At 39.1% G+C, this 22,549-nt stretch overlaps 1 protein-coding gene across 1 annotated transcript; it reads right to left on the bottom strand.

The window, feature by feature from the left end:
* Positions 1-1,055: 1,055 nt before the first annotated feature.
* rbms1b (RNA binding motif, single stranded interacting protein 1b) lies at positions 1,056-20,480 on the bottom strand. The gene is made up of 13 exons (XM_026144868.1): positions 20,126-20,480; positions 17,189-17,364; positions 14,931-14,989; positions 12,664-12,755; positions 8,652-8,809; positions 7,593-7,672; positions 6,908-7,023; positions 4,009-4,058; positions 3,834-3,921; positions 3,487-3,537; positions 2,980-3,090; positions 2,768-2,848; positions 1,056-2,652 (listed from the first exon to the last, which is right to left on the bottom strand). The coding sequence occupies exons 1-13, from the start codon at positions 20,174-20,176 to the stop codon at positions 2,581-2,583; spliced, it is 1,185 nt and encodes a 394-aa protein (XP_026000653.1). The 5' UTR covers positions 20,177-20,480; the 3' UTR covers positions 1,056-2,580.
* Between the last annotated feature and the right edge of the window lie 2,069 nt (positions 20,481-22,549).

Here is a 22,549-nt window from a genome sequence, read left to right as displayed (position 1 = left end):
ACTAAGTGAGAGACGCTTTGGATTTCAGCCCTCTGAAGCTGCAGCCAAGCTCCAATAACAACCATCATATTAAAATTTATTGTTTGACTGTTTTAAAAAAAATATTGTGCTGGCAAACCGCACAAATTACGTATTTTACATAATTAACTAATGCAAGGTTACCAACCAGTAAACTCAATTAAGATTTGTATTCAAGATTCACCATATAAAAAAAAAAAAAATTAAAAAAAAAAATTATCAGGTCTCCTTGGAAATAATGAGGCAGAGTAAAAGTAGATTTCTTTTTTAATCCAAAAAAGTCAAAGAAATTAACAGAATAAAATTTGGGCAACAATCTACTAGGGTGGAAAAACAAAAGGAAGTTTGGGGCTTAACAAACACAATAAAACAGCACAATAAAACAGAAATAAAGAGGAGAGATCCCTTAAACTGTACAAACAAGTTAAGTCTGGCAATTGTGGCACAAGTTAAAAAAAACAACATGTAACTCATATAGCTCTAGAAAATCTCTTATTACCTAAAGCCGTCTGTACAAAAATCTTCATAAATTAGAACTTTTTTATATAACTTAATGTCTGTTCACTACGGTGGTTGCTTATACGAGCAATTTTTTATTGATGCACCTCTTCGACTCTTGACCCAGATACTATGGCACTTGGTTCAGACACCGCTAGCAGCATTAACCTCACAGGACAGTATTACTCGTCAGTCTCAGGCATTACACAAGAATCTCAAGTAGAATTGGCCCTTTGTATCTGTTGCACAACCTAGCTAACTACAGAGGAAATGCTGCTCTTTGTAGATTCAACACAAAGTTTGTATAAACGAGCACAGATTGAGTGAACACCACAAAAGCTATGCTGTCAGTGATAATCTGAAAAGCCTTTACATTTGCCTGTGGAATCTGCTGCCAAAAAGGCTATGAAACTGAGTGAGTGAACGCAAGTAGAGCTGTCCCCAATAGTGATTATGTTATTCCATCATAATAAGAAAAAAAAAAGAAAAGAAAAAAAAAGGAAACAGGTTTGAGGAAAATCAAAAAGTATTTAAAAAAAAAAAAAAAAAAAAAAACCCTAAAGGGAAACAGCTGTTTCCTTTCAGGCTGACAGGCTCCTGACTGTGGGATTTGGTCTGGAAGGACGGGCTGGACCTGCTAACCCGGCCTAATACAGAGGAGAAAGAAAACTGAGGTAGATAACTGCTCTGACTGACAACCAGGTCGAATCACAGGCTTACTAGAGGACACCTTAGTTAAAATGGTTCAACTATTTAACAAATTGCCACTTATTTTTAAAGCACTATTTCATATCAGATTGCTTCCGTAGCACTCCATCAGTTTTTTTTCCTTTTAAATGAATCTTTACTATAGTGTTGCACCATCCCATTTTTCCTGTTACCATGAAAGTCATCTGTGGCACTTGCTGGAGCCTTCCTTCATACTTGTGTGTGTACTGAACTAAATGTAAATGTACAAAAAAAAAAGAAAAAAAGGCACACTGTCCAATCTACACTCTTTTTTTGCATGGTCACCTTTGTTAAAGAGACAAATGATGGCATTTCCTCACAAGCTTTGGTGACGTAAACTACAACTGAAAGTGCCAAGTCTGATTGTTTCCTATCAAAGAGTGAGGCGCAATAAAATACACATATTCATCAAATTTTTACCCTTCGACTCTTGCAACATTTGGCCAAGTTCTATTTTAAGGCTTTGATTAATTAATTTTCCACAATCATACGTCCATGTTTCCCGTTTTTGCAAAGTGAAAAATACCTACCTCATCAAAACGACAATTAGTAATACCACCTTTAAAAAGAGAAAGCACAGCCAACAAAACAAAATTACACCCACCCCACCAAGCTTAATTTTAGCTATTCTAAAAAACACATTTCAACATCCACACGAATGCACAGCCTTCTTTCTAAATAAATATTCCATCCAATAAAATCATCTTTGGAAAATTTCTTTTGCTGCTCTAGTAGGTTTTGGAGGAAGGGAGCAAAAACACATGTTCCATTAAAAAAAACAAACAAAAAAACAGAAAAGGAAAAAAAGACCGCCTGCAGGTGAGAGCTCTTATCAAATTTTTTTGGCTTATTGCTGCTTTGTGGTGGTCTGTTCAAGAAATGTATCAAAACTATTAAGGCAGATTTTCAGACAGCAAGACTGAGTTCTAAGAAAAAAAGAAATCACTTTACAAGAAAAAAAACAACAACACTAAACACATCACCATATCAACACTCACACAGCAAGCACAAAAAGGTTATTTTCAAATATTTGGCAAAAAAAAAAAAAAAAAAATCCTCAGGAAAAAAGTGAACAGAAAACATCTTTGCACAACTGGACACGTGATTCTTTCTTGTGTCCTGTGCGACCCCTAGTAAAAAATAAACGTTCTAGTATGAAAATAAAACTTCTTTAAATAAACTTTGAATCCTTTGATGAACTTAGGTGTACGCTCTGAAAACGATACCCGAAATAGTATCACTTTAAACATTTGAGCAAAACAGTGAAAGATCCTTAGCGTCCGCTGCGTTTGTAGACATTGTTGTGTGGGCTGTTGTCCAAAGGTTACCTCAGCACTACTTGGTTTGTTGATAGGAATAGGGGGAATGATTGCCGGATGAGTCCACATGTGACTGTCCACTGTTTTCCTGAAAGAAAGAGTAATAACTCAGTTTTTTTTGGGGGGGGGGGGGGGGGGGGGGGGGGGGGGGGGGGCAAAATATTTTGCTAAAAGTGAGGCTGCAATTTTGTTGCTGCACATACTTCCACAGGAACAGTGGCTGTCGGCAGATGTGGATACTGTGGGATATATGCTCCTTGCATAGCTGTATTGGGAGCCATAAACTGCAAGAAAATGGAAAATGAGATTATTCACAAACCAAAATAAGCATATCTTAATAAATTTTTTTTCCTCTAAGACAAAAGTATAATGAGTCAAACAATCTTTCAGTTAATCTCATGCAGGTTTCTCTCACCGTTCCTGCACTACCCAAGGAGAGGTGACCCATCTGCTGAGTGAGAGGCGCCATCATAGAAGCAGGCTGCAGTGACAGAGATGGGTCAATAGAGGGCGATATCACTGTACCCTGCAGAAGTAGCAGAAGGTGAAATTTACAAGTCGAGCAAGTTGGCTATAAACATCTCGACTGGCCTGACGCATCAGACACTGTTTGTATATTGTTGCCAACTCATTTCAAACTAAGACCATCATATTTTAAATCTGTTAGAAATCATTTAGCATATGTCATTAAATACACAGCTTCATACAGTCCATTGAAAACAGTCATTTAGACACCCATAGACAAACACCTTGCTCAGTCCTCAAAAATAAATAAATAAATAAATAAATCAGCGTCATCTGTGTGTAACTACTACTTTATGTGTCCGTCTGTTTACAGTAAACCAAAGACATATTTGGTGACTAACAGATTATGATTAAAAGAGAAACAGCAGAACAAAATATGGAGAACTCCAGTTCTTACTGGGTGCTGCATGATGTAAGGTTGATGAGGCATCCAGGATGGGTTCTGCATCTGGAACATCAACAAACACACTCTGTAAACAGTCTGACTCAGAGCAAATGCTATTTCCAGAGATCACGTCCTACTGCGATGGCACATAAACAAGCATAAAAGGCTATACCGGCATTTGTCACATACTTGACCTACATCTCCAAACCCCCCCCCCCCAAAAAACTATTTTAAATCTCAAAGACACATGTTTTACAAATATTTTTGAAACTAAATCACATATTTCTATTACAATGTTCATGTATTTTACATACATATGTTTTAAAGTGCATATTTATCAATAGAAAAAGTATTCAAACCTGATATGTGGAAAGCGTAGACATGTAGGGAGACATGGAAGTTTGAGTAATCATCCTGTTTGACATACTGTATGGTGCTGGAAAAAATCTGTCAAAGTGTATTGAGAATATTATATTATATGACGTAAATATATTGAAACAACAACAGTGCATTATACATGTTAATCTAGTTTACCCATTTTGCATAGCAGCTGAACTGGGATCATATGTGAGTGTCATTCCAGCCTGAGGAAAAAGAAGACAGGACTTTAGCAACTTAGATGAAGTCTGCAACTTTAAATAACATAAAACCATCAGCTGTGGCGTGACACTGGGTCTATATACACACACACTTCTGTTTGTTGGGAACAGAAGATGTTCATCTTTTTTTTTTTTTTTTTTAATAAACACTGTTTGTACTGACTGACCAAACACAGTCAGCTGATGGTGGTTTGTTTTGTTTTGTTTTCTCAAAGTGTAAAGCACTAGACCTAGCCAGAAATTATTACCACGCACTAGAAATGCAGTGCCTTGAACAGCACATGCTGTGGACTAATAATGTCACAGCGTTTATAGCTATAACTTGTGCTCCGTGAAGTGGGGCGCACATTGTATGAGGTATCAAGGAATCAATTGACACTTCTATCCCAGGATTTAAGAACCTGTGATGATGAGTGTGCTCCAGCCTTCACAAACCAGATGTTAGATGGCTTCTTTTTGCAGATGAAACCGCTTTGCCATTAAGAAACAGACCAACAGTGGTGTTGTACTTTGTTCCTCTTTTTTGGGAACAGAAGTTGCAGTCATTACTTATAATTCCCTTTTAGTTCATTCATTTGGTATAGCACACACTGTATGACACATACATTCATGCCCTGTAGAACAGGAACTAAAACTAGAGTCGGACCTTTAGCCCAAGTTAATGTTGAGCCTAGGAACGAAGACAGGATAATCTGCTGACAGGAGTGTTACACCCATACGATAAAACAAATGAGTTCAGTGGTGATCAGCGACACGGAAATTGCTCTTTAAAAAGAGCTTATTGATATAGCGCTGACTGAATGCAGACTGTACAGTCTATGTACAATGAGTAGTACCCACAGTAGAGACAGCAGAAATCTGTGCAATCTTTCTTGCTCTGCAGCTTAAATACCATGGAGTTGCAAGAAATGGATCATCCTAACCAGCTGTAGCATTTTGAGTCAGTCAGTGCTTGTTCCAACAGTTAATGAGAAAAGCCTGGCTGGTAAACCCCCCCCAAAACAAAACAAAACAAACAAACAAACAAAAACACCCCAGTTTTCGCAGAACCAGAAAGCTTTTCTGCAACGTCACCAAGAAGCCCTGAGCTTGAATGACAGAACTAGCTCGTACATTTGCATTTCTCTGGCACTTGCCCAAGGAATCCGATTATCTTCACAGTGTAATATATAAATACATTCATCTTGAAGGGGTGCTAATGCTCAATTGACACATTTTGTGACTGTGCAAAGGGTGAATGACAGAGCAAACAAGTTCACCATGTTTGAGTATGCAGTGTGGTCATGTGTATTATTAGTCTCTGTGAAACTGATTGAGGAAATCCATCTCCTAGCCTACTATATACATTTTTAACTTCTGACATTTTTAATGCTTGCAGTTCTAAAATAAGACACAAGGAGTGTTTATTACACTGCTGCAGGTTTCTCTGAAAGGACTGTGTGATAATAGTCACAAAGCAAGGTGGTTTGATGATGATCTATGAAGGTACTTCAGCTACTAGTTCACCTTGTGTACTGACTAAGGGTACTACTTTTTAGCTTTCCTCCATATAATAGTGCCATTGAGATTAGACTCCACAGATATTTGTCCTCTACCAGCTCTGCCTAAAGCATCACCTGAAGCACTGTCAGTGAACTGAGAGAACTATGACATAGGTGGACACTGAATATGAGCAGACAATTTTACAGGCATTAATGATTTGGAGGGGAATAAAAAACCTCGGCTGGCAGTGATGAGGGCTACTAACAGGCTTAAAACAAACAAACAAAAAAGTCAGTCAGTACATGCAAAAGAAGTGGCTCCACAGTGTAGTGATTTACACATTTCCCTAACAAGCAAATCCCAAGTTTGATCCTGGGAGGAGACAGAATTCCCTTTAGGGTTGCATCAGGAAGGGCATCCGACATTTAAAAAAAAAGTCTGCCAAATGAAACATGCGGAGCTCCCCGCTGTGATGACCCCTCGTGAATAATGGAGCAGCCAAACGTTTCTTTTCTGAATAAGCTGAACACAACATTGTGAAATGTGACAGCTTTTACTGCATGCCTTTATCTTACTCAGTGCCATCTCCATAATTAAACCCAGGACTTCCCAAACCTAGTGATCAGTGAACTGATGGGCACAGCATCACAAAAGCTTACAGACCTGTAAGCTGCATAAAAAAAAAAACCAAACAAACCCAAAAAAACAAAATGTAATCTCAAGCAAGTGAGCAGCTAAAGCAAGGAAGAAAACATCAAGGCACCATTAAGGCAGAAATATTGAATAATGTGTTGTTTAGATGTATTTTTATAGTGTATCACAGATTTTGTCTTATTCTTTGAGCCGCCCCTCTAGCTGGTATACTATCCAAATTTCATGGTAGCAAAAGAAAAAGAATGTAACATTTAAACTGGCGAGTAGGTTTATCTGCAAATCTTATGACGTTAATGAATACAAGACTTTAGTGTTTTAAATGTGTCATATAATTATACAAAGACCCATAGAACAATAGGCCTCAGTCTTTCCACTGAGAATCTGATTTCTTACATAGATACCCAAGATTGACTCTTAAGAGACCCTCTAAGGAATCTGCACCAAAATCCACGGGATTTTCTAGGAATAGTGGCGCTATTTTCTGGAGCAGATGAGTTTTCAAGTTAAATTGTTATGGCAAAACATATGGCAAAAACCAAACTATTGTCATGAAACAAAAACAAGCTACCAAGTAAATCTGAAGTTACCATTGCTGAGCTTCAAATCCTGCTTCATAGCACAGGCCTCAGATTTTTGCCCTTTATTATTATTCCTATCTGCCCGTGGATTAGTAGCTGAGACTCATTCCATCAACTTACCAGTCTAGAGTCACCATCCCTTCCCCAGTATCGACCATTCTGGCCAAATTTATTCTGGCTTTGTCTCTTTTTCTGTCCACCATCAGCAAACTTGCAGAGCAAAGGTTCAGTTGGCGCTAAAATGAAAAAAAAGAAAGAGGCATGGCAAGAGAATGAAATATGAGATTTGTGTTTAACAAACACTATTGCACAGATTCATTGTTCGCCATTATTTTCTGTGTAGTCAGTCACTCTCTGAAGCCTAGGAGTACACATTTACTAGCCAGCCTGGGAACACAGACATCTAATTTGGCAGCTGTGGAGCTTTAATCCCCTCCCCTTCCTGACCAAGGCACGGCCAGCAGAGACTACTTCAGTCTAATAATCCAATTAAAACGCTTAGAGAGGGAGTGAAAGCCACACAGAGCAGCTCTTTCGTTTTCTTTGTCTATGCTCTGCCTCTTCGGGCTGAGTGTATATGAGCTCTTTACCAGCAGACTCACTGACTCCTGTTGGAAGAATGAACCACTGAGCCAGTCACTTCATCTGGCCCATACAACTCCACCCAATCTTATGCAGACTAGCCCTAATAGACTTTATTTTCTATCACATCTTTTTGTTAATGACATAGGTGTTAAACCTTAAATGCAGTATTTTGTACAATACACACCACCAAATATAGTATAGGTATAGTGTATGTTCTTACCTGCTACACCTGGAGGTGTCTTAATGAACTTTCCATTGAAGTGTGAAATGACTGCATCACATTTTTCCGTTGACTCCATCCTGAAGCCCAAAAACAGAGTGAAAAACAACAGAAGTGACATTTGCAGCAACAAGGCGTCAGGTGCTTTCCTAAAATGACTTCTTTATCAGTTAGTGGAAGCGGTGGTTTGTCATAAGTGATTTTTATCTACAAGTTCATAGCGTGCATCTTTTGTAGAATCAACTTGAATGGTTTTGGACATGCACAAAAAGATTCCCGTGATGCAATATGATAATTTCTGTTTTGCCAGTCTTGACCATGGCTTTGACTGTCAGGTATTTTAGTTAAATGTCAGGTTATGCGAGTACGACTGGCGGAAGCTATTATTATCACTGCAATTAAATAAACCAGTCATTGTGAAACTATTTTTAAAGGCGTTTCCATTTGTCCATACATGAACAGTTTCTTTGTTAATCGACAACAGCCCCAGTGTATGTGTTTTTAGGTATTATTTTTAAGAAGTGAAACAAATTCTGAAAAGGGCATTGAGATTTTTACAACAAGAATGTTTTTTTTTTTTGTTTTTTTTGTTTTTTAGTGATATAAAGATTTATTTCTACTTTATGACTGGTAAAAATAGAGTAGAACATAGCAAATGTGATTAAAACTGTGGCATTGTTAATAATAAGTTAATATCAGACTTCCTGTTGATTTTCTTGCCAGTCTGGAAAGGCCCATGCCACATGTTTCTATTCCTGGCCTTGACGACACTTGTGTTTTAGTGGCGAAAAGTAGTCTCTTCCCATTTACAGTTGTAAAGATACCTCTTTTGGCCAGGAAGCAATCCAACAATTTTTCAACAAAAAATATACAATGCTAGGTAGAGGCCAGAGAAGTTTTTCAGTTATTTCACATGCTTATTTGGTTTAGTCATACCAGTGCGGTATGCACAGGGACGGGGGGGGGGGGGGGGGGGAAACAACAACAACAACAACAACAACAACCTCTCAATACCATTTCAAGTTCTATTTCTGACAATAAATTACAAAAGAATCCAACCTTGCAAAGCCCACTCCTCTGCTGACTCCACTGGAGTCCCTCAGGATGCGAGTTGATATGACCTGGCCAAAATGCTTTAACATGTTCTCCAGTTCCTGCTCATCCACAGACACAGGCAAGTTGGAGATGTACAAGTTTGTTGGGTCTTGTTCTTGTTGCTAAGAAGACGAAGAAGAAGAAGACGAAGAAGACGACGAAGAAGAAAAAAGGAACAAAGCGCACATATATCAAAACATTGTAATTGCAATACCAGAAATGCCATAAACACACCTGGAAAAATATTCCTTTGTAATATCACATCCACACTGACTTTTTAGTAATGTGTAGACGGAAGAGGAAAGGAGCCACTTCCTTAGGAATTCAATATTATTTATCCTCAGTAATGGGGGAGTTTTCAGTAATAAGGGGTTGGCTAAGAGCACTGATAAGATGATATTTGCATGCGGCTCATGGTGGCTTAAGGCTCGCAGCTGGCTTCTTGATGTATTTTAAGAGCATCAGCAGAAATGCAAGAGATAGCTATGAATCCCTGGGGAGAGGCCTCTCACTATAGGCATCTGTGTTGTGTTTTTCATAAACAGCAACAATAACAGAAAATGGAATGACAACAAATTAGCTGCAGCTTAGGCAACACCAAACAATAGCAATGTGTTCAAACATAGGATTTAACCCTCAAAACTGAATGGTTGCTGGTGCCAGATGGGCTGGTCTGAGTATTTCAGAAACTGTTGTGTGGGAAAATCCCAGCAGATCAGCAATCTTTAGGGTTTACAGAGAATAGTTTGAAAAGGAGAAAATATCCAACATACTGTTGATGCTAGAAGTCAGAGGAAAACGGTCAAATTGCTTTAAACTGACAGCAAGACCAATTACAATCAACATATGCAGAAGAGCATCTCTAAACACACATCAGCAGCAGAAGCAAACAGCGGGTTGTACTCCTTTCAGCTAAGAACAGGAAGTGAAGCTAAAGTTCACACAGGCTCTGCTGAAACTGTTAGATCTTTGCCAGCAGAGTGGACACCCATAAATCAATCAATAAATAAGTGAGCTTCTTTTTATGGTTGTTAGACATGACTTAATTGTAAATATTCACGGGGAATTTTGACCCAGTACTTACCGTTACTTGTGACTTATGTAAACAGAAGTTAGATTGAGGTGAATGACCTCATTTTAAAGATCCAGTAAGTCGACTTCAATAGCTTATTTCTATCTGGATTCAGTTTTGCCTTAATGATCCAAATCGAAGTAACAATGACAATGGTACGCATATAACGACGTATCTAAAACCTTAAGAAACATTTATTTTTAATGTTTGTATTTAAAAAAAAAAAAAAAAAAAAAAAAAAAGCATAGTGGTTGGAGCAAGATCCCATTGGACCGCAGACACGGAAATGACACAGGACACTTGCTCCTTGCTCAGTGTTGTGTGGGAAGGTGAACTATTTTTTCCCAGACAATCCACTGTTACCAAACCAACTCTCAATTATTCATTTCCTTTTTTGAAAGATATAAAGCCACAAGTTAAATAACATGACTTCAGAGGCCACCATCGAACCATCTGTTATTTTAATATTCCTGTATATTCATTTAACAATATTCAAAACTCTAACTTGAACTGCTGTATAAATATACGATTATATTGGGAGATTTAATGAAAAGTCTTTGAAGTGGGTAGAATATCATCAGCCTGGGCAGACATACCGTAGGAGCACATCAACATGGATATACACGAAGTGATGAAAAATAATCGAGCTGTGTCACCATCACCAATTTTACTCGCAGTACTACTTTTTTTAGACAATAGCAATTTCAAATAAAACATTAAATATTAAAATATTGTTTAGAGCTGTAATATAATCTGCTTTGTTTTGCTCAAATGTAACATGAATTTATGGTCTGTTCTCTAAACTTCCACAACCTTCAGTTCCTTTTTAAGTGTTTCATTCAAGTTAACAGACAGAGCTGCTTCTGCTTCATGTATTATTGAGTGGGGCCTTTTCTAATAAACTAATCTAACATCATTTATAAAAGCTGGAAATAATGTTTGTTACAAAAAGACCACCAAAGAATTTTATTTTAGTATTTGGTATGACCTCCTAGTGGTTTTAATGATAACATGTACGTGATCTGATATGTACTCTACAAAGCCTGATGATCCAAGTCATCCCACTACAGTTTGAAAAAACGTCCTATGATACGAGGAATGTATTCGATTTCTCTCATTAATTAAGTGTCCCCATAAATATTCAGACGGGTTAAGGTCATGTAATTGTGGAGTGAAGTCCTCCGTGGTCTTCTTTGGTGTTAAAATGGTTCTTGCAAAGTGTTGACTATATTTTGGAACATTGTCCTGCTGTAGTATAACTTCTTGAATACTGCCAAAACAATGTGTCACAAAGTATTTGATACACAGTAGTACCCTTGACTCCTTATATTTACATGAGAATTTGGCTTCTCCTCTTTTTAAATGCAGTTTAGAGATCACTACTCACATTCTGAGAGCCTTCTGTTGATTTTTGACTTTTTATATTGCTAATCATGCATCTGTGAAAAAAGCTTTATGTATCGATTTCGTAATGATATAGTAACTTCTGGTCTGCGTCACTGCGATTTTAGTATAACTGATACTGTTTCTCCAAAGTGCACTGGAGTTTCATGCACCTTTAAAACTTTCAGTCAAGCCCTGAGAATTTGACACAGAACAATTTGAGTCACTTTGTCCTGATGTCATGTTTCCCATCATCACGGCACTACTTAACGCGCAACGCAGTTCACAGCCATATTTATAGGAGCTGAGCAACAACTGCAACTTGATCTACTTGAACAAGCTTCTGATGAGTAGATCCAATCCAGCTGAGCATCAACTGATTGCCAGCTTCAACAGAAGAAAAACAAGTCAAGGAAATACTGACCAATCCCAGCAAACATGTCACAATGTTGTTGTTTCTTTAAATGTTTAAAATCCTCAAACTTTCAGATTATTTTTAAAGCTCAGATACAAATTAGTCTTTTGGAATGCTCTCAAAAGCAGAAATGTACTAAAAAAATGATAACAAATGTTTTCTAGTTTTGTACAAATGAGAACCAAAATGGAAACTGATAGAACACAAGTGAAGAAGACTATTAATGACAGCAAAAACGACACCAGGGAGAAAGCTGCAGGAAGAGGTTGGAGATTCAGCAAATGTCTTGGTAGAGTCCTTTTGACAGCAGTCAAGTAAAAGTACTTACTTTCTTTTGACAAGACATGAACTATGACCTCCAAGATCACTGAACATCAACTCCTAAATCACGTTTAAAGCACACACACACACACCAGAAATACCTGTTACACATTAACCTACCATTTTGTTCATTAATAATTACTGCAAATGGAACAACTGCAATCCAGCAGAGTACATATTCATTAAAACTCATTTTACATTGAGGGCCACATACAGCCCACTTTGATCTTGGCCAGACAAGTGAAACTTCCCTTTCTGGCAGCGTAAAGACATTTACCTGCACATTTAACCCCGGAGATATGACAATAAAAGCTAGTGTTTCTACATGATAAATGTATAAAATTACAGGAAAAAGTTCTGGTAGCTCACTGCACATTGTGTCCCATATTCCTGTTTTTCCTGTTCCTGTCCAGTAGCCCAGATTGGAGAATTGGCAGCCAATTCTGGCCCTTGGCCCTTATGTTTGACAACCCTGCTACAAGTAATTGTATAATTCACATGCAGCAACCTAGAGGCTGCCACAAACTGGTGCATGGGTTACTTTTGTCACACATACAGTAATTACACAAATAGAGACTGTTCTCAGCACACACTTCCTGTATGATTCAATTCAGTGATCAGAGCCAATGAGCATACTGGTTGTGGAACGTATATCATGCAATCCTGCTATGTAATACCTTAAGGATTAGTTTTAAGTTGATCAAGTAGCCAGAAGGAGGACAAAGAGTGAAGCTGAGTGATTTGTATTGATGTGATATCAGGATTAGTCTGCAATGAAGCCTTACCTTTGCCATCTGAGCCTGGACACCGCTTGTCTTCAAGGTAGCCACAGCTTTCTGAGCTGCAGCGGGGCTATCAAAGTCAACAAAGCCATATCCTGAGGGGATAAAACACATAATTAGGATGACATTCTAGACCACAGACATTACATGAGGAGAAGACATGGCTCTCAACAAATTCTGAATAACTCTACAGGGGACCCTCTGAGCCACTCAGCAGTCAAACTGAGAAACATGTTGTTGACAGTTTAAACTGTGTGACATACAAAAAGTGTTTGAGCATGAACCAGCTTTTTAAGGTCATGCCACAGCATCTCGGTTGGATTCAGGTCAGGACTTTGACTAGGCCACTTAAGCCATTCAGAGGTGGATTTGCTGGTGTGTTCTGGATCATTGTCCTGCTGCAGAACCCAAATGTGCTTCAGTGTGAGATCACGAGCAGAATTCATGGTTAAATTTACCACAGCAAGTCTTCCAGGTCCTGTGGCAGCAAAACAGCCCCAAACCATCACATTACTACCACCACCATGTTTCACTGTTGGAATGATATTCCCTTTCTGAAATGCTGTGTTAGCCTTCTGACCCTGCCAAAAAGTTCAGCTTGTCTCGTCAGTCCACAGAGCATTTCCCCAAACGTCTTCAGGATCATCAGGATGTTTTTTGGCAAATGTGAGACGATTTTCTACATGAACTCTGCTATCCATGCCATTTTTGCCCAGTCTGTTTCTTATTGTTGAATCTTGAACTCTGACCTTAACAGAGATGTGAAGCCTGAGGTTCTTTAATGCTGTTCTGGGTTCTTTTGTGAACTCTTGGATAAGTCACTGATGTGCTCTTGGAGCAATTTTGGTCAGCTGGTCACCCGTGGGAAGGTTTACAGTGCTCCAAGTTTTCTCCAGATGTGTATAGTAGCTTTCACCGTGGTTCAATTGAGTCCCAAAGCCTTAGAATTTGCTTTGTAACCCTTCCCAGGCAGAGAGATGACAGTGACTTTCTTAAGTGTTTCTTTAGATCGTGTTATGATGTGTTGCTTTTTGAGATCTTTAAACCTCCTTCACTGTCAGACAGGTTTTATTAAAGTGATTTATTGCTTCAAGTGGCTGCCAAAAGTTTTTTTTAATAGTTTGTGCTGGATTTGACTTTTATGCCCCAGTAACCACTGAAATTAAACCTACAGCCTTCTCCTCATTCATTTAGAAGGGGTCATCACAATAACTGCCCAAATAACTACTCAGAGGCATTTCAAAGATCGATGTCAAGTGATGAGACTTGCTCTTACAAGGAATTTCTCTATACCAGGAACAGATAATGATAGAACCACCAATAGCTATCCTTGAGATAACTATTCATTCTATATTTTAAGATGTAACTTTAAAATGTGTATTTTTGTATATTACATGATATAGTTCTTTCTGTTTGTACATATAAATATGCTTGATTTGTGCGTGTGACAGCATGTTTTTCGAAAGTAGGGGGGGAAAAAAAGTGCTGAGGCTGCAGATACCAGTGGGTCAGTTCAGCTCTTTGTAATGGGGGTACAAACAGGGTGTATACATAGTTTATAGCTTCTACTGCTCTTGATATATAGAACACATTTAAAATGAGTCATGATGAATGTATCAGAACAGTTCCAGCTAAAAAAAAAAAAATGGGTCACACTGTTTTAAAAAAGCCAGTAAAAAAGCCAAATAAGGCAGTTTTTAAAGTGGATAAATAAGGTCATCGCAAAAGCCTGTTCTATTTAAAATTCAGTCAGAGCCTCGCAAGGTCTTTAATGGTTTCTCATTTCACTGAAGGACTTTGATTTACTGGCATCTCTATAATCCAGTAGAGAGTGACAAAGCGATCTCTTAATCCCATTACCCCTAGAGATTCAGCAAGCCCTGCTTTAGTCAGGTGAGCAATCTACTAGAACTGGAATAAGACCAACAGTGTCACTCAGCAAGAAGAGGAAGAGTTGGGCGCGTCTTCCTCCTAGGCAGCGTGCATGATAGCGACAAACCAGCGACAAGAGCCGCTGCTTAAAATAACACGAGCTGAGAGGCAGCTTTAAACAGCCTGACTGTCTGTTTCCTGAAATGATCTGAAACTACATGTCTGCTTGATTTTTTTTAATGACAGAAGTCACACCCTGGATGCTGCAGTTTTTGGAGAATTTTAGGAATGTGTAGGTGCTATATATCTTGCGTGGCAGTTTCCTTTCATGCATATTGAATCTCAAGAGAGATAAAAGAGGGCAGTGCTGGTAAGACAAAAAAAAGAAGATGACACACCTTTGCACTTATTTGTAGCCTTGTCCAGGATAGCTTTTGTTGATACAATTTTGCCATACCTATGGGAGGAGCAGAAAGGCGAGGTATTGTTAGCAGGTTTGCGCACCAGACAAAGCCAGTTATAAAACACTTTGACTGAGAGAAGAGGTTGAGCAACAATCCATGACATCACTGTAAAAACATGAGAAACAGGAAGTGGTTTCCATGTGGTGCTGAAAACCCCACAGTGCTGCAAACAAGTAATCTCCAATTTCAAATAGTCCCTTTACCTAAACCAGTGTTTTAAACTTTTAACAGTCTCATTGTCTCTTGCAAGAAGGAGGGTTGCTGAAGGGCAACATCCTTGCAAAGTCTATGTGTCACAGGCTGTTTCAAGATTATATTTAGGCTTAGTAGTGAACTATATACACATTAAAACCGTCTTCACAGAAGACTTTTTCACTGACAGATTTCTCTAAAGTACTGACAGACCCATGCCTCATGAAATACAAAGATTATCGCATTCAAATGATTCTTTCTTGGCATTAGCCGTCTTTCCAATCCATCGCTTGAAGGTTTAAATTAGTTTAGTAAATGCAAAGTGGTTTACTTGACCATTTTGCATTGCATGTCATGCTTACAGGTCACCACAGATTCCATTCACTACATTGCTCCTATGCCTTCCCTTTTAAATCAGGATACCCTTTTAAATTTCCATGTTACTTAAGACAAAACCCTAAATTGCTCTGTCACAAATATTATGTAATAGAGATAAAAAGTGCTTTTGTAGGTACAACGTTTAGTCCTCTTCAAACTAGAAAAGGGTTAGTAATAAAATCTGTGACCAAAATGGGAATAACAAGACAAAAGGAAAATCTCCAGAATTTTTATTTAGTTTTGTTTTTTTAAATTGTACAGTATTTTCCAAATCTGAAGGGTTTATATGCCCTTGCTTCAGGACACAATGTAACCCGAAACAAACTGGAGGATATATAAGCTACAGATGCTAAACTGGGTGAAAGAGCATGAACTTATGACCCCTCTTTCTCCTGAACATTAATTTTAATTTACTCAACTACAGATCCTGTTACTTCTCTTACAGAACCATCAAAATGCAGAACATTTGCATGTACCTAACACGTAACCGCTTATCACAACTTTCAGATCATTCGCTGTGATCCAGTGAGGTATTCTGAATGCACAAGTCAAGTCTTGTTTGCTCCCATATTTAAAAAGGAAGTGGTAAGCAGCACGTTTGATGTGATCTCTGCGATGCACCTATATACACCACGACAAATAAAATGATTCCAACTACATCCTCACATGATTCGGAAAAACAAAAAAATCCCCAGGGTCAAAAATTTTCTTTTGGACCCGAAATTTACCTATAAGCCTCTGCATACAAATGAACCGCACATTTTTCCTTCTTATTCACTGTCATATTTTTAAGATGGGGCCTCAGAGAGAAAAGGAAATGAAATTTCTGATGCGCCACGGTCTGTCTCCTTGGTATATAAAAAGCAATCAGGATGCAAAGAGGGCTGTGAATGAGCTCAGTGCATACCTTTTCTTTTTTTTCCCCCCCACACATACGATATATGAAATCTTTGACTCTGTGCCCTGCATGCTGTCAAGTTGAGTTATGTTCTATTTTTCTCTTTCCATGTACAGTCCTTGAGATAACTATTAAATCAGTATTGAAGTGTATCCTTGAATATTGCTGTTATATTGCTAAAATGACACATTTACCTCTTACGTCAACCTGTTTGCATTCTCATAAATTTACAGTATATGAACAAAAGCACTGGGCCACACCTCCTAATCTTTGAATTCAGCTGTATAAAAATAAAGCAACAAGCCACGCAGTCTACCTTTACAAGCAATTGTAAAAGAACTGGTTATCCGATACCACCCCTGCAACAGGTTTGTGAAATTTATTTCCTCCTGGATATTCTACAATTAACTGTAAGTGTAAGCACATCAACTCAGCCATGTAGTGGCAGACCACGTAAAGTTAGAGAGCCAGGTTGCTGAGTGCTGAAGTGCACAGTGTGTAAAAGTCGTCAACGCTCTGCTGACTCAGCGACGGCAGAGTTTTAAACCTCCCCTGCATAAACATCAGGACAAAAATTGTGCACTGAGGGCTTTCATGGTGCGATATTCCAGAGTGCTTTTGTCCATATAGTGTTTTTCATTAGTCACAACCAGTGCAAACTAAAATAAATCAATGAATGATCAATGGCAGATAATAAAGGACAGCGCAGGACGGTGGTACTCACGGCTGACAGAGCTTGACTAAGTCATGATCTGTAGTTGAAGGGGACAGGCCTCGGATGTAGAGGTTTGTTTTGCTGAGCTGCTCCCAGCCTGCAGTGCTACTGCTGCTGCTGTTGTTGATGCTGCTGTTGGTGCTCGGGCTGGGTGGAGCCATGGGATGTGACAATAGAGCAGGTTGCTGTTGTACGTCAGGGAAACAATAGGTTAGACTCGTTTCAAGGGTTCATCAAAAATCAAACAGGGTTTATTATCCATTCATACATGTTGTTACAATAGACACGTACAAGGGGAAAAACAAGGATCTGTCTGAACCCTGGAAACCATCATGGAAACATGTAATGTCCAGTGTGAGAATTATTATTATTATTTTTTGCATACCACTGATTCATAGATACAGGGCAATCCTCAACATACCTCTGCAGTCAGCATAATCAGCCCACACAGCCACCTGTAGCTTTGACATCAGCATCACACTAACGTCACAATGCCTCAGGGTGTCGAATAAGCTATCTGCAGCCATCTAAGGTGTAGCTCTAAACCCTTTAACCTCAATATTCTGCTATAACATGCTTTACTTATTTAGGGACGGCTTTTCAGACTTCAATATATATGTATGACAGTCTTTTCACAAAGTGAACCAACGCTTTCAGTGTCAGCATTGTGTTAGCTACTGAGCCTCTTTATCGAAGGCGGGGAATATAAAAAAAAAGCAAAAGTAAAAGTCCTCTGGCGACTGAGCAACTTTGAGCTTTGTGTTTACAAGACACAGATGTCCCAGTCTGACAGAACTTCTCCCCTTGGGGATTTGTCTCCCTCCTTGCTATCTGACAGTGATTACCCCCGACCTCCAATCCCTCCCCCCACCCCCCTCTTTGAAGAATCACACGCTGAGAGGAAGCTGATGGCATCCCAAGCACGAAGTGGTGACAGGATTGAGCAATCCAAATCTGGACGTCAGCCTAGAGGATCTTCTCTTGTGACCAACTGGTCGCCTGCCTCACATGCCTTCACCATGAAACAAGCCTGACCTACTGTTTTCCCACTGACTCCAGGCAAAAGTCTCTATCTCCCTCACCCTTAACCACCAGTCACCCGCTTTTCGAAGCATGGTGAGATTGCTACACAATTTGAACAGAATGAGATTAATGAGAAACAACTGATAAAAGTCAAATTATTAATTGCCTAAGATGGTGTTTCTCTTGATAACAGCAAACACAGAGTTTTCACATATTGTCAGGCCAAAAGATGTAAACAATAATTACCTTACTGGGATTCTGCAAGTACCGTATCATACACGTTCAATCTTAACTAGCTACTACACCTCCTGTATCTTTTTTTTTTAATCTTCACAGTTTCATTAAAATACACTATACGTAATCCTTTTATATTCCTGTGGATGGTTATGGGAGGACTTAAGCCTGTGGGTGGCTACACCCTGAACCAGTCACCACTCCATCACAGAGCCAACAAGGCCATGCTTACGGTCAATTTAGCATCACCAATTAACCTAACAAGTATATTTTTGGACTCTGGGAGGAAGTATCGAGAGAGGCACAGGGAGCGCATTCAAACGCCACACAGTCAGCAGATACAAAGCAAGAACCCTCTTGCTTTGATACAACAGTTCAATGTGCCACCCAAAACCAAGAATAACAAATAAGACAAGTCTTATTAGGCAAGGCAAGGCAAGGCAAGTTTATTAAAGCTAAATTCTTGGTCTCTCAAAAGACAGACTCTTAAGCAGACATGAATCACATCCTGGAAAAAAAAAAAAAAAAGCATAGCTGATGCTATCTCTGGGTACATCATTAACAAATATATTTGTCATATTAAGAACTTAAACAGTAGGAAAGGAGATGGAGCTTTTGGTTGTTTTTCTTCAAGTTATATCTTTAAAACTTATATCTTTAAACTTGGCAGAGTCACTGCTGAATAATAGTTTTGTTTAAAAAAAACAACAAAAAACACTCTTTTCAGCTCTAAATGCCACATAATATAAAGTGAGACATGCCCTATATGCATGCACCTCGGTGACTGTTTATAACACCAACACACAAGGCAAGGCGATCTTAAAAGAGGATTCCGGCCACAAAGACCACAGCTTCATGTTTCAAAGCCTGGGACTCAGGTGGCTGTAACCTCCCTTTTTCTGTGGGGCTGAAAGTGAATTTGGCTTTCAGACAACTAGCTGATGCAGGAGTGCGAGAGACTGAGATGGGGGAGAGGACGACATCTTATCAGCCAGCTACAGACCAGCGGAGCCCGTCATATCCTAGCCGGAAATATACACAGGGTTTCCAGTAACAGGCCTCACCCATGGAGCTCTAGCCACAGGATAACAGCATGAGCAGCGCAAAGTAAATATGCTTATTCAAACCACTGACTCAAGGGCTGTTTTCGACATCTATATGTAACTGGCACAAAGTAAATCCATCAGCGGGCAATGAAGCATCCATACTGTGTAATTATACGCTATAGAGGGGAAGATCTGTAGCCTTCAGCAAGTAAACTCAGTGAATGCATTTACTCTCGAATAGATAAAGCAGCCAGTGGCTTACTGCGCTGACAGAGAGCGCACTGAAACAGAAACCAAACAAAATAGAGACTGGTGCAAGTAAACATGCACCCTAGAAGTTGTTATGCGGGGTTTAGTTTATGTAAAGTGGTGTCGATGGCCAGTTCATGTTGTCCCTACTACAGGACCTGGACCGCAGCCCAGGAGCAGCAGGTATTCTCATTATTCATAAGTAGCCTATGTGGCGATTACATCACAAAACGTGAACGCTGCCACTTTAAATAACAAGTAAAAAAGTTTTCTCGGTTCACATTCGGTTTATGTGCGCTGTGCGATTCTGTCATACAGACTTATTCCATAAGGCTGCCGACGAGGCAACTTTACGTCGTAAAGCCTGGTCTTTAGTAAATATTTGTTTATTTACCTGTTTGCGATGAGGAGTCCTTATCGGGTTTCCAGTATTGGCAAAAATCATCCTCAACTGGACAGTGGGTGTTAGTTGTTGCTAAAGCTACAGATTTCAGGTGAAATGCACCAAACTCCACGTACAAGTAGAATATATGTTGATAGATATCCTCCTTACTCCGCTAAAAGACAAGAAAACTGGTTTCTGCGCATATTCGCTGTATACATATCCTTGTTGTCGTCGACTATCCGGCAACAGAAACCTCCGCAAATTGTCCCAACTTCAGTCGCCCAGCCCCGTCTCTTTTCTACTTAGCGACTATACGGGCTTCATTGATTTGCAGTCAGCGCCGCACAGGACAGACGCCGCTACGGTGGGAGAGACCATTTATGCTTTTGGGCGTAGGGGGGTTGGCGTTCATGAAAGGTAGCCACAATTAATTCCAGCTACCACATCTTTTGTTTAATGAGTATTAAATATATGTCATGTATTATAGCTGAACTGTTCTTCATGTGTGCGAGACTATCTGTAATTTCCTCGTTATCTAAACACATAAAACCAAGGCGCTGTTTCTCCCTCTGTTGTCGTTATACGTATTCAAGGCTACATACCAAACGTTCCACTGTGCACATCCACCGTCCTGGATGTGTTACCTTGGTGTTGTTCTACGTGAAAAACAAAAGGGCAAAACAAGATCTGTGCTATTAATTGTTTAGGTGCAGCCACCTGTCATCAAGGTGAAATCCAGTGTTTATGGGTCATGCGTCACCCTACCTTAAGCAGCACATTTATTAGCCATTAGCCAACTCTACAAGTCACGGTGAAGAAATTGGGATACACTAATAAAAACCTGAAAACAAAATACTGTGTCTACCTACAATCATAGCTTATAAGGTCTCTCAAACACTGTAGCTACATATCTGGCTTGAAAATACTAAAGATAATATGTTTTCTCTCATGTTGGTAAACTGACCCTTTAACCCTCAACCTAACCACATTTTTTGCATACATGGAATAACACTGGGACCCTGGGGGACCCAAGAAGAATTTACTATTAAAACCAAAAATATAAGAGCAAAAAAATGCAAACAAAATTAACAAAAAAAGAAATAATAAAAGTATTATCACATATGCAAATAATGAAATCTAAAGATTATTTTTCTTTTTTTTTTACAAGTACAATCAATTTGCAAGTTTCTTAAAACTAAAATCTGTACTTTTTAAAAAAAAAAAAATTATATAGCTTGCAGCTTTTATGCAAAGTGCAATCCATACTATTAAATAAAAGCTTATTTACCATTCTTTGATTCTGGCATCACTTTTGATTCTGGTATAAATTCGTTTTCAGTAATTTCAAGTGTCGTATTTAAAGGGGGAAATCAATCCATCTTTTTTGACCTCAGTGTAATTTAAATAAACATGCAACCAGCCCGCCCAGAGATGTAATCTCTACCGCATGTTCCTGGTCTGCTCCGGGGCCTCCATTATGCTTAATTTATGCTAACGTGGTAGTGTCCATTTGGAGAAGTATTCGCCTACGGAAAGGGGTTTTCAGCCACCACAAAAATGCTCCTCTGCAGTTCTCCAAAGTCCCAGCAAGCATAAAAAAAATACAAAAATACAAAATGGATAAACAGTGGCTGCAGTGGATACTTTTCATTGTTTAACACTTGGTTTCAGAACTTAACTCTCCTCCCAGGTTACCTGATGCACAAACAGCAGCAAAGCAGGAGTAGCCCACAGACTGGTTGTACCACTTATTTTTTGATATTTTAGCCCATCTGGCAACAGACATTTTCTGCAGGTTGATGGTCAGTATGAAGCTGCAGATGGACTGCATTGATACTTTCCTGTCTGTGATTCAGGACCAAAGGTAGCAACTTTTTCCAGCAGATCATCCAGCTGAGCATTGGACAGTCACACCAGCAGGTGGTTTTCCTCACTTCCAGGAGGGCCATTGCTGTGCAGATTGGGGTGCGTGTTGTAGCACTATCAGCTCTCCTATTTTGTGTGCGACGTAACCAGGTCATGTCTAAGCTCTCAAAGGTACAGTAGATCCAGCAACATCTCCAACATTCTGATAACACTGAGCTTGGGAAGGTCCCCATTCAGATGATGAAAGCAGCAATGGCATCTGAGTTTTTCTTTAATGAAAGAGTGCACCTACATCTCCTGGATACTATGTGTTCCTTTAGTTTGTACTTTAATTTAAGACTAATTGTACACATTAGGTGAATAAATAGTTCCATTTATTAAAACTGCATAGGTGGAATTGGGTATTTTCACACAGATCCTGTGGAACGCCAAAACTGTGTATTTTTAAAAGGTACTAATCAAAACAAAAATAGAAAACAAGAAGCCTGCCCTTCTTTGAGGTAAGAAGGGCAGGCTTTGGTATAAAATCAAATCAATCCACCTAACTGTCACCAGCTTCTGATTGGA

Source organism: Astatotilapia calliptera, chromosome 16 (assembly GCF_900246225.1).
Source record: "Astatotilapia calliptera chromosome 16, fAstCal1.2, whole genome shotgun sequence".
Lineage (NCBI taxonomy): Eukaryota > Metazoa > Chordata > Actinopteri > Cichliformes > Cichlidae > Astatotilapia > Astatotilapia calliptera.
The sequence above is the reverse complement of the archived record's forward strand: the minus strand, read 5'-3'. Positions and strand labels throughout refer to the sequence as shown.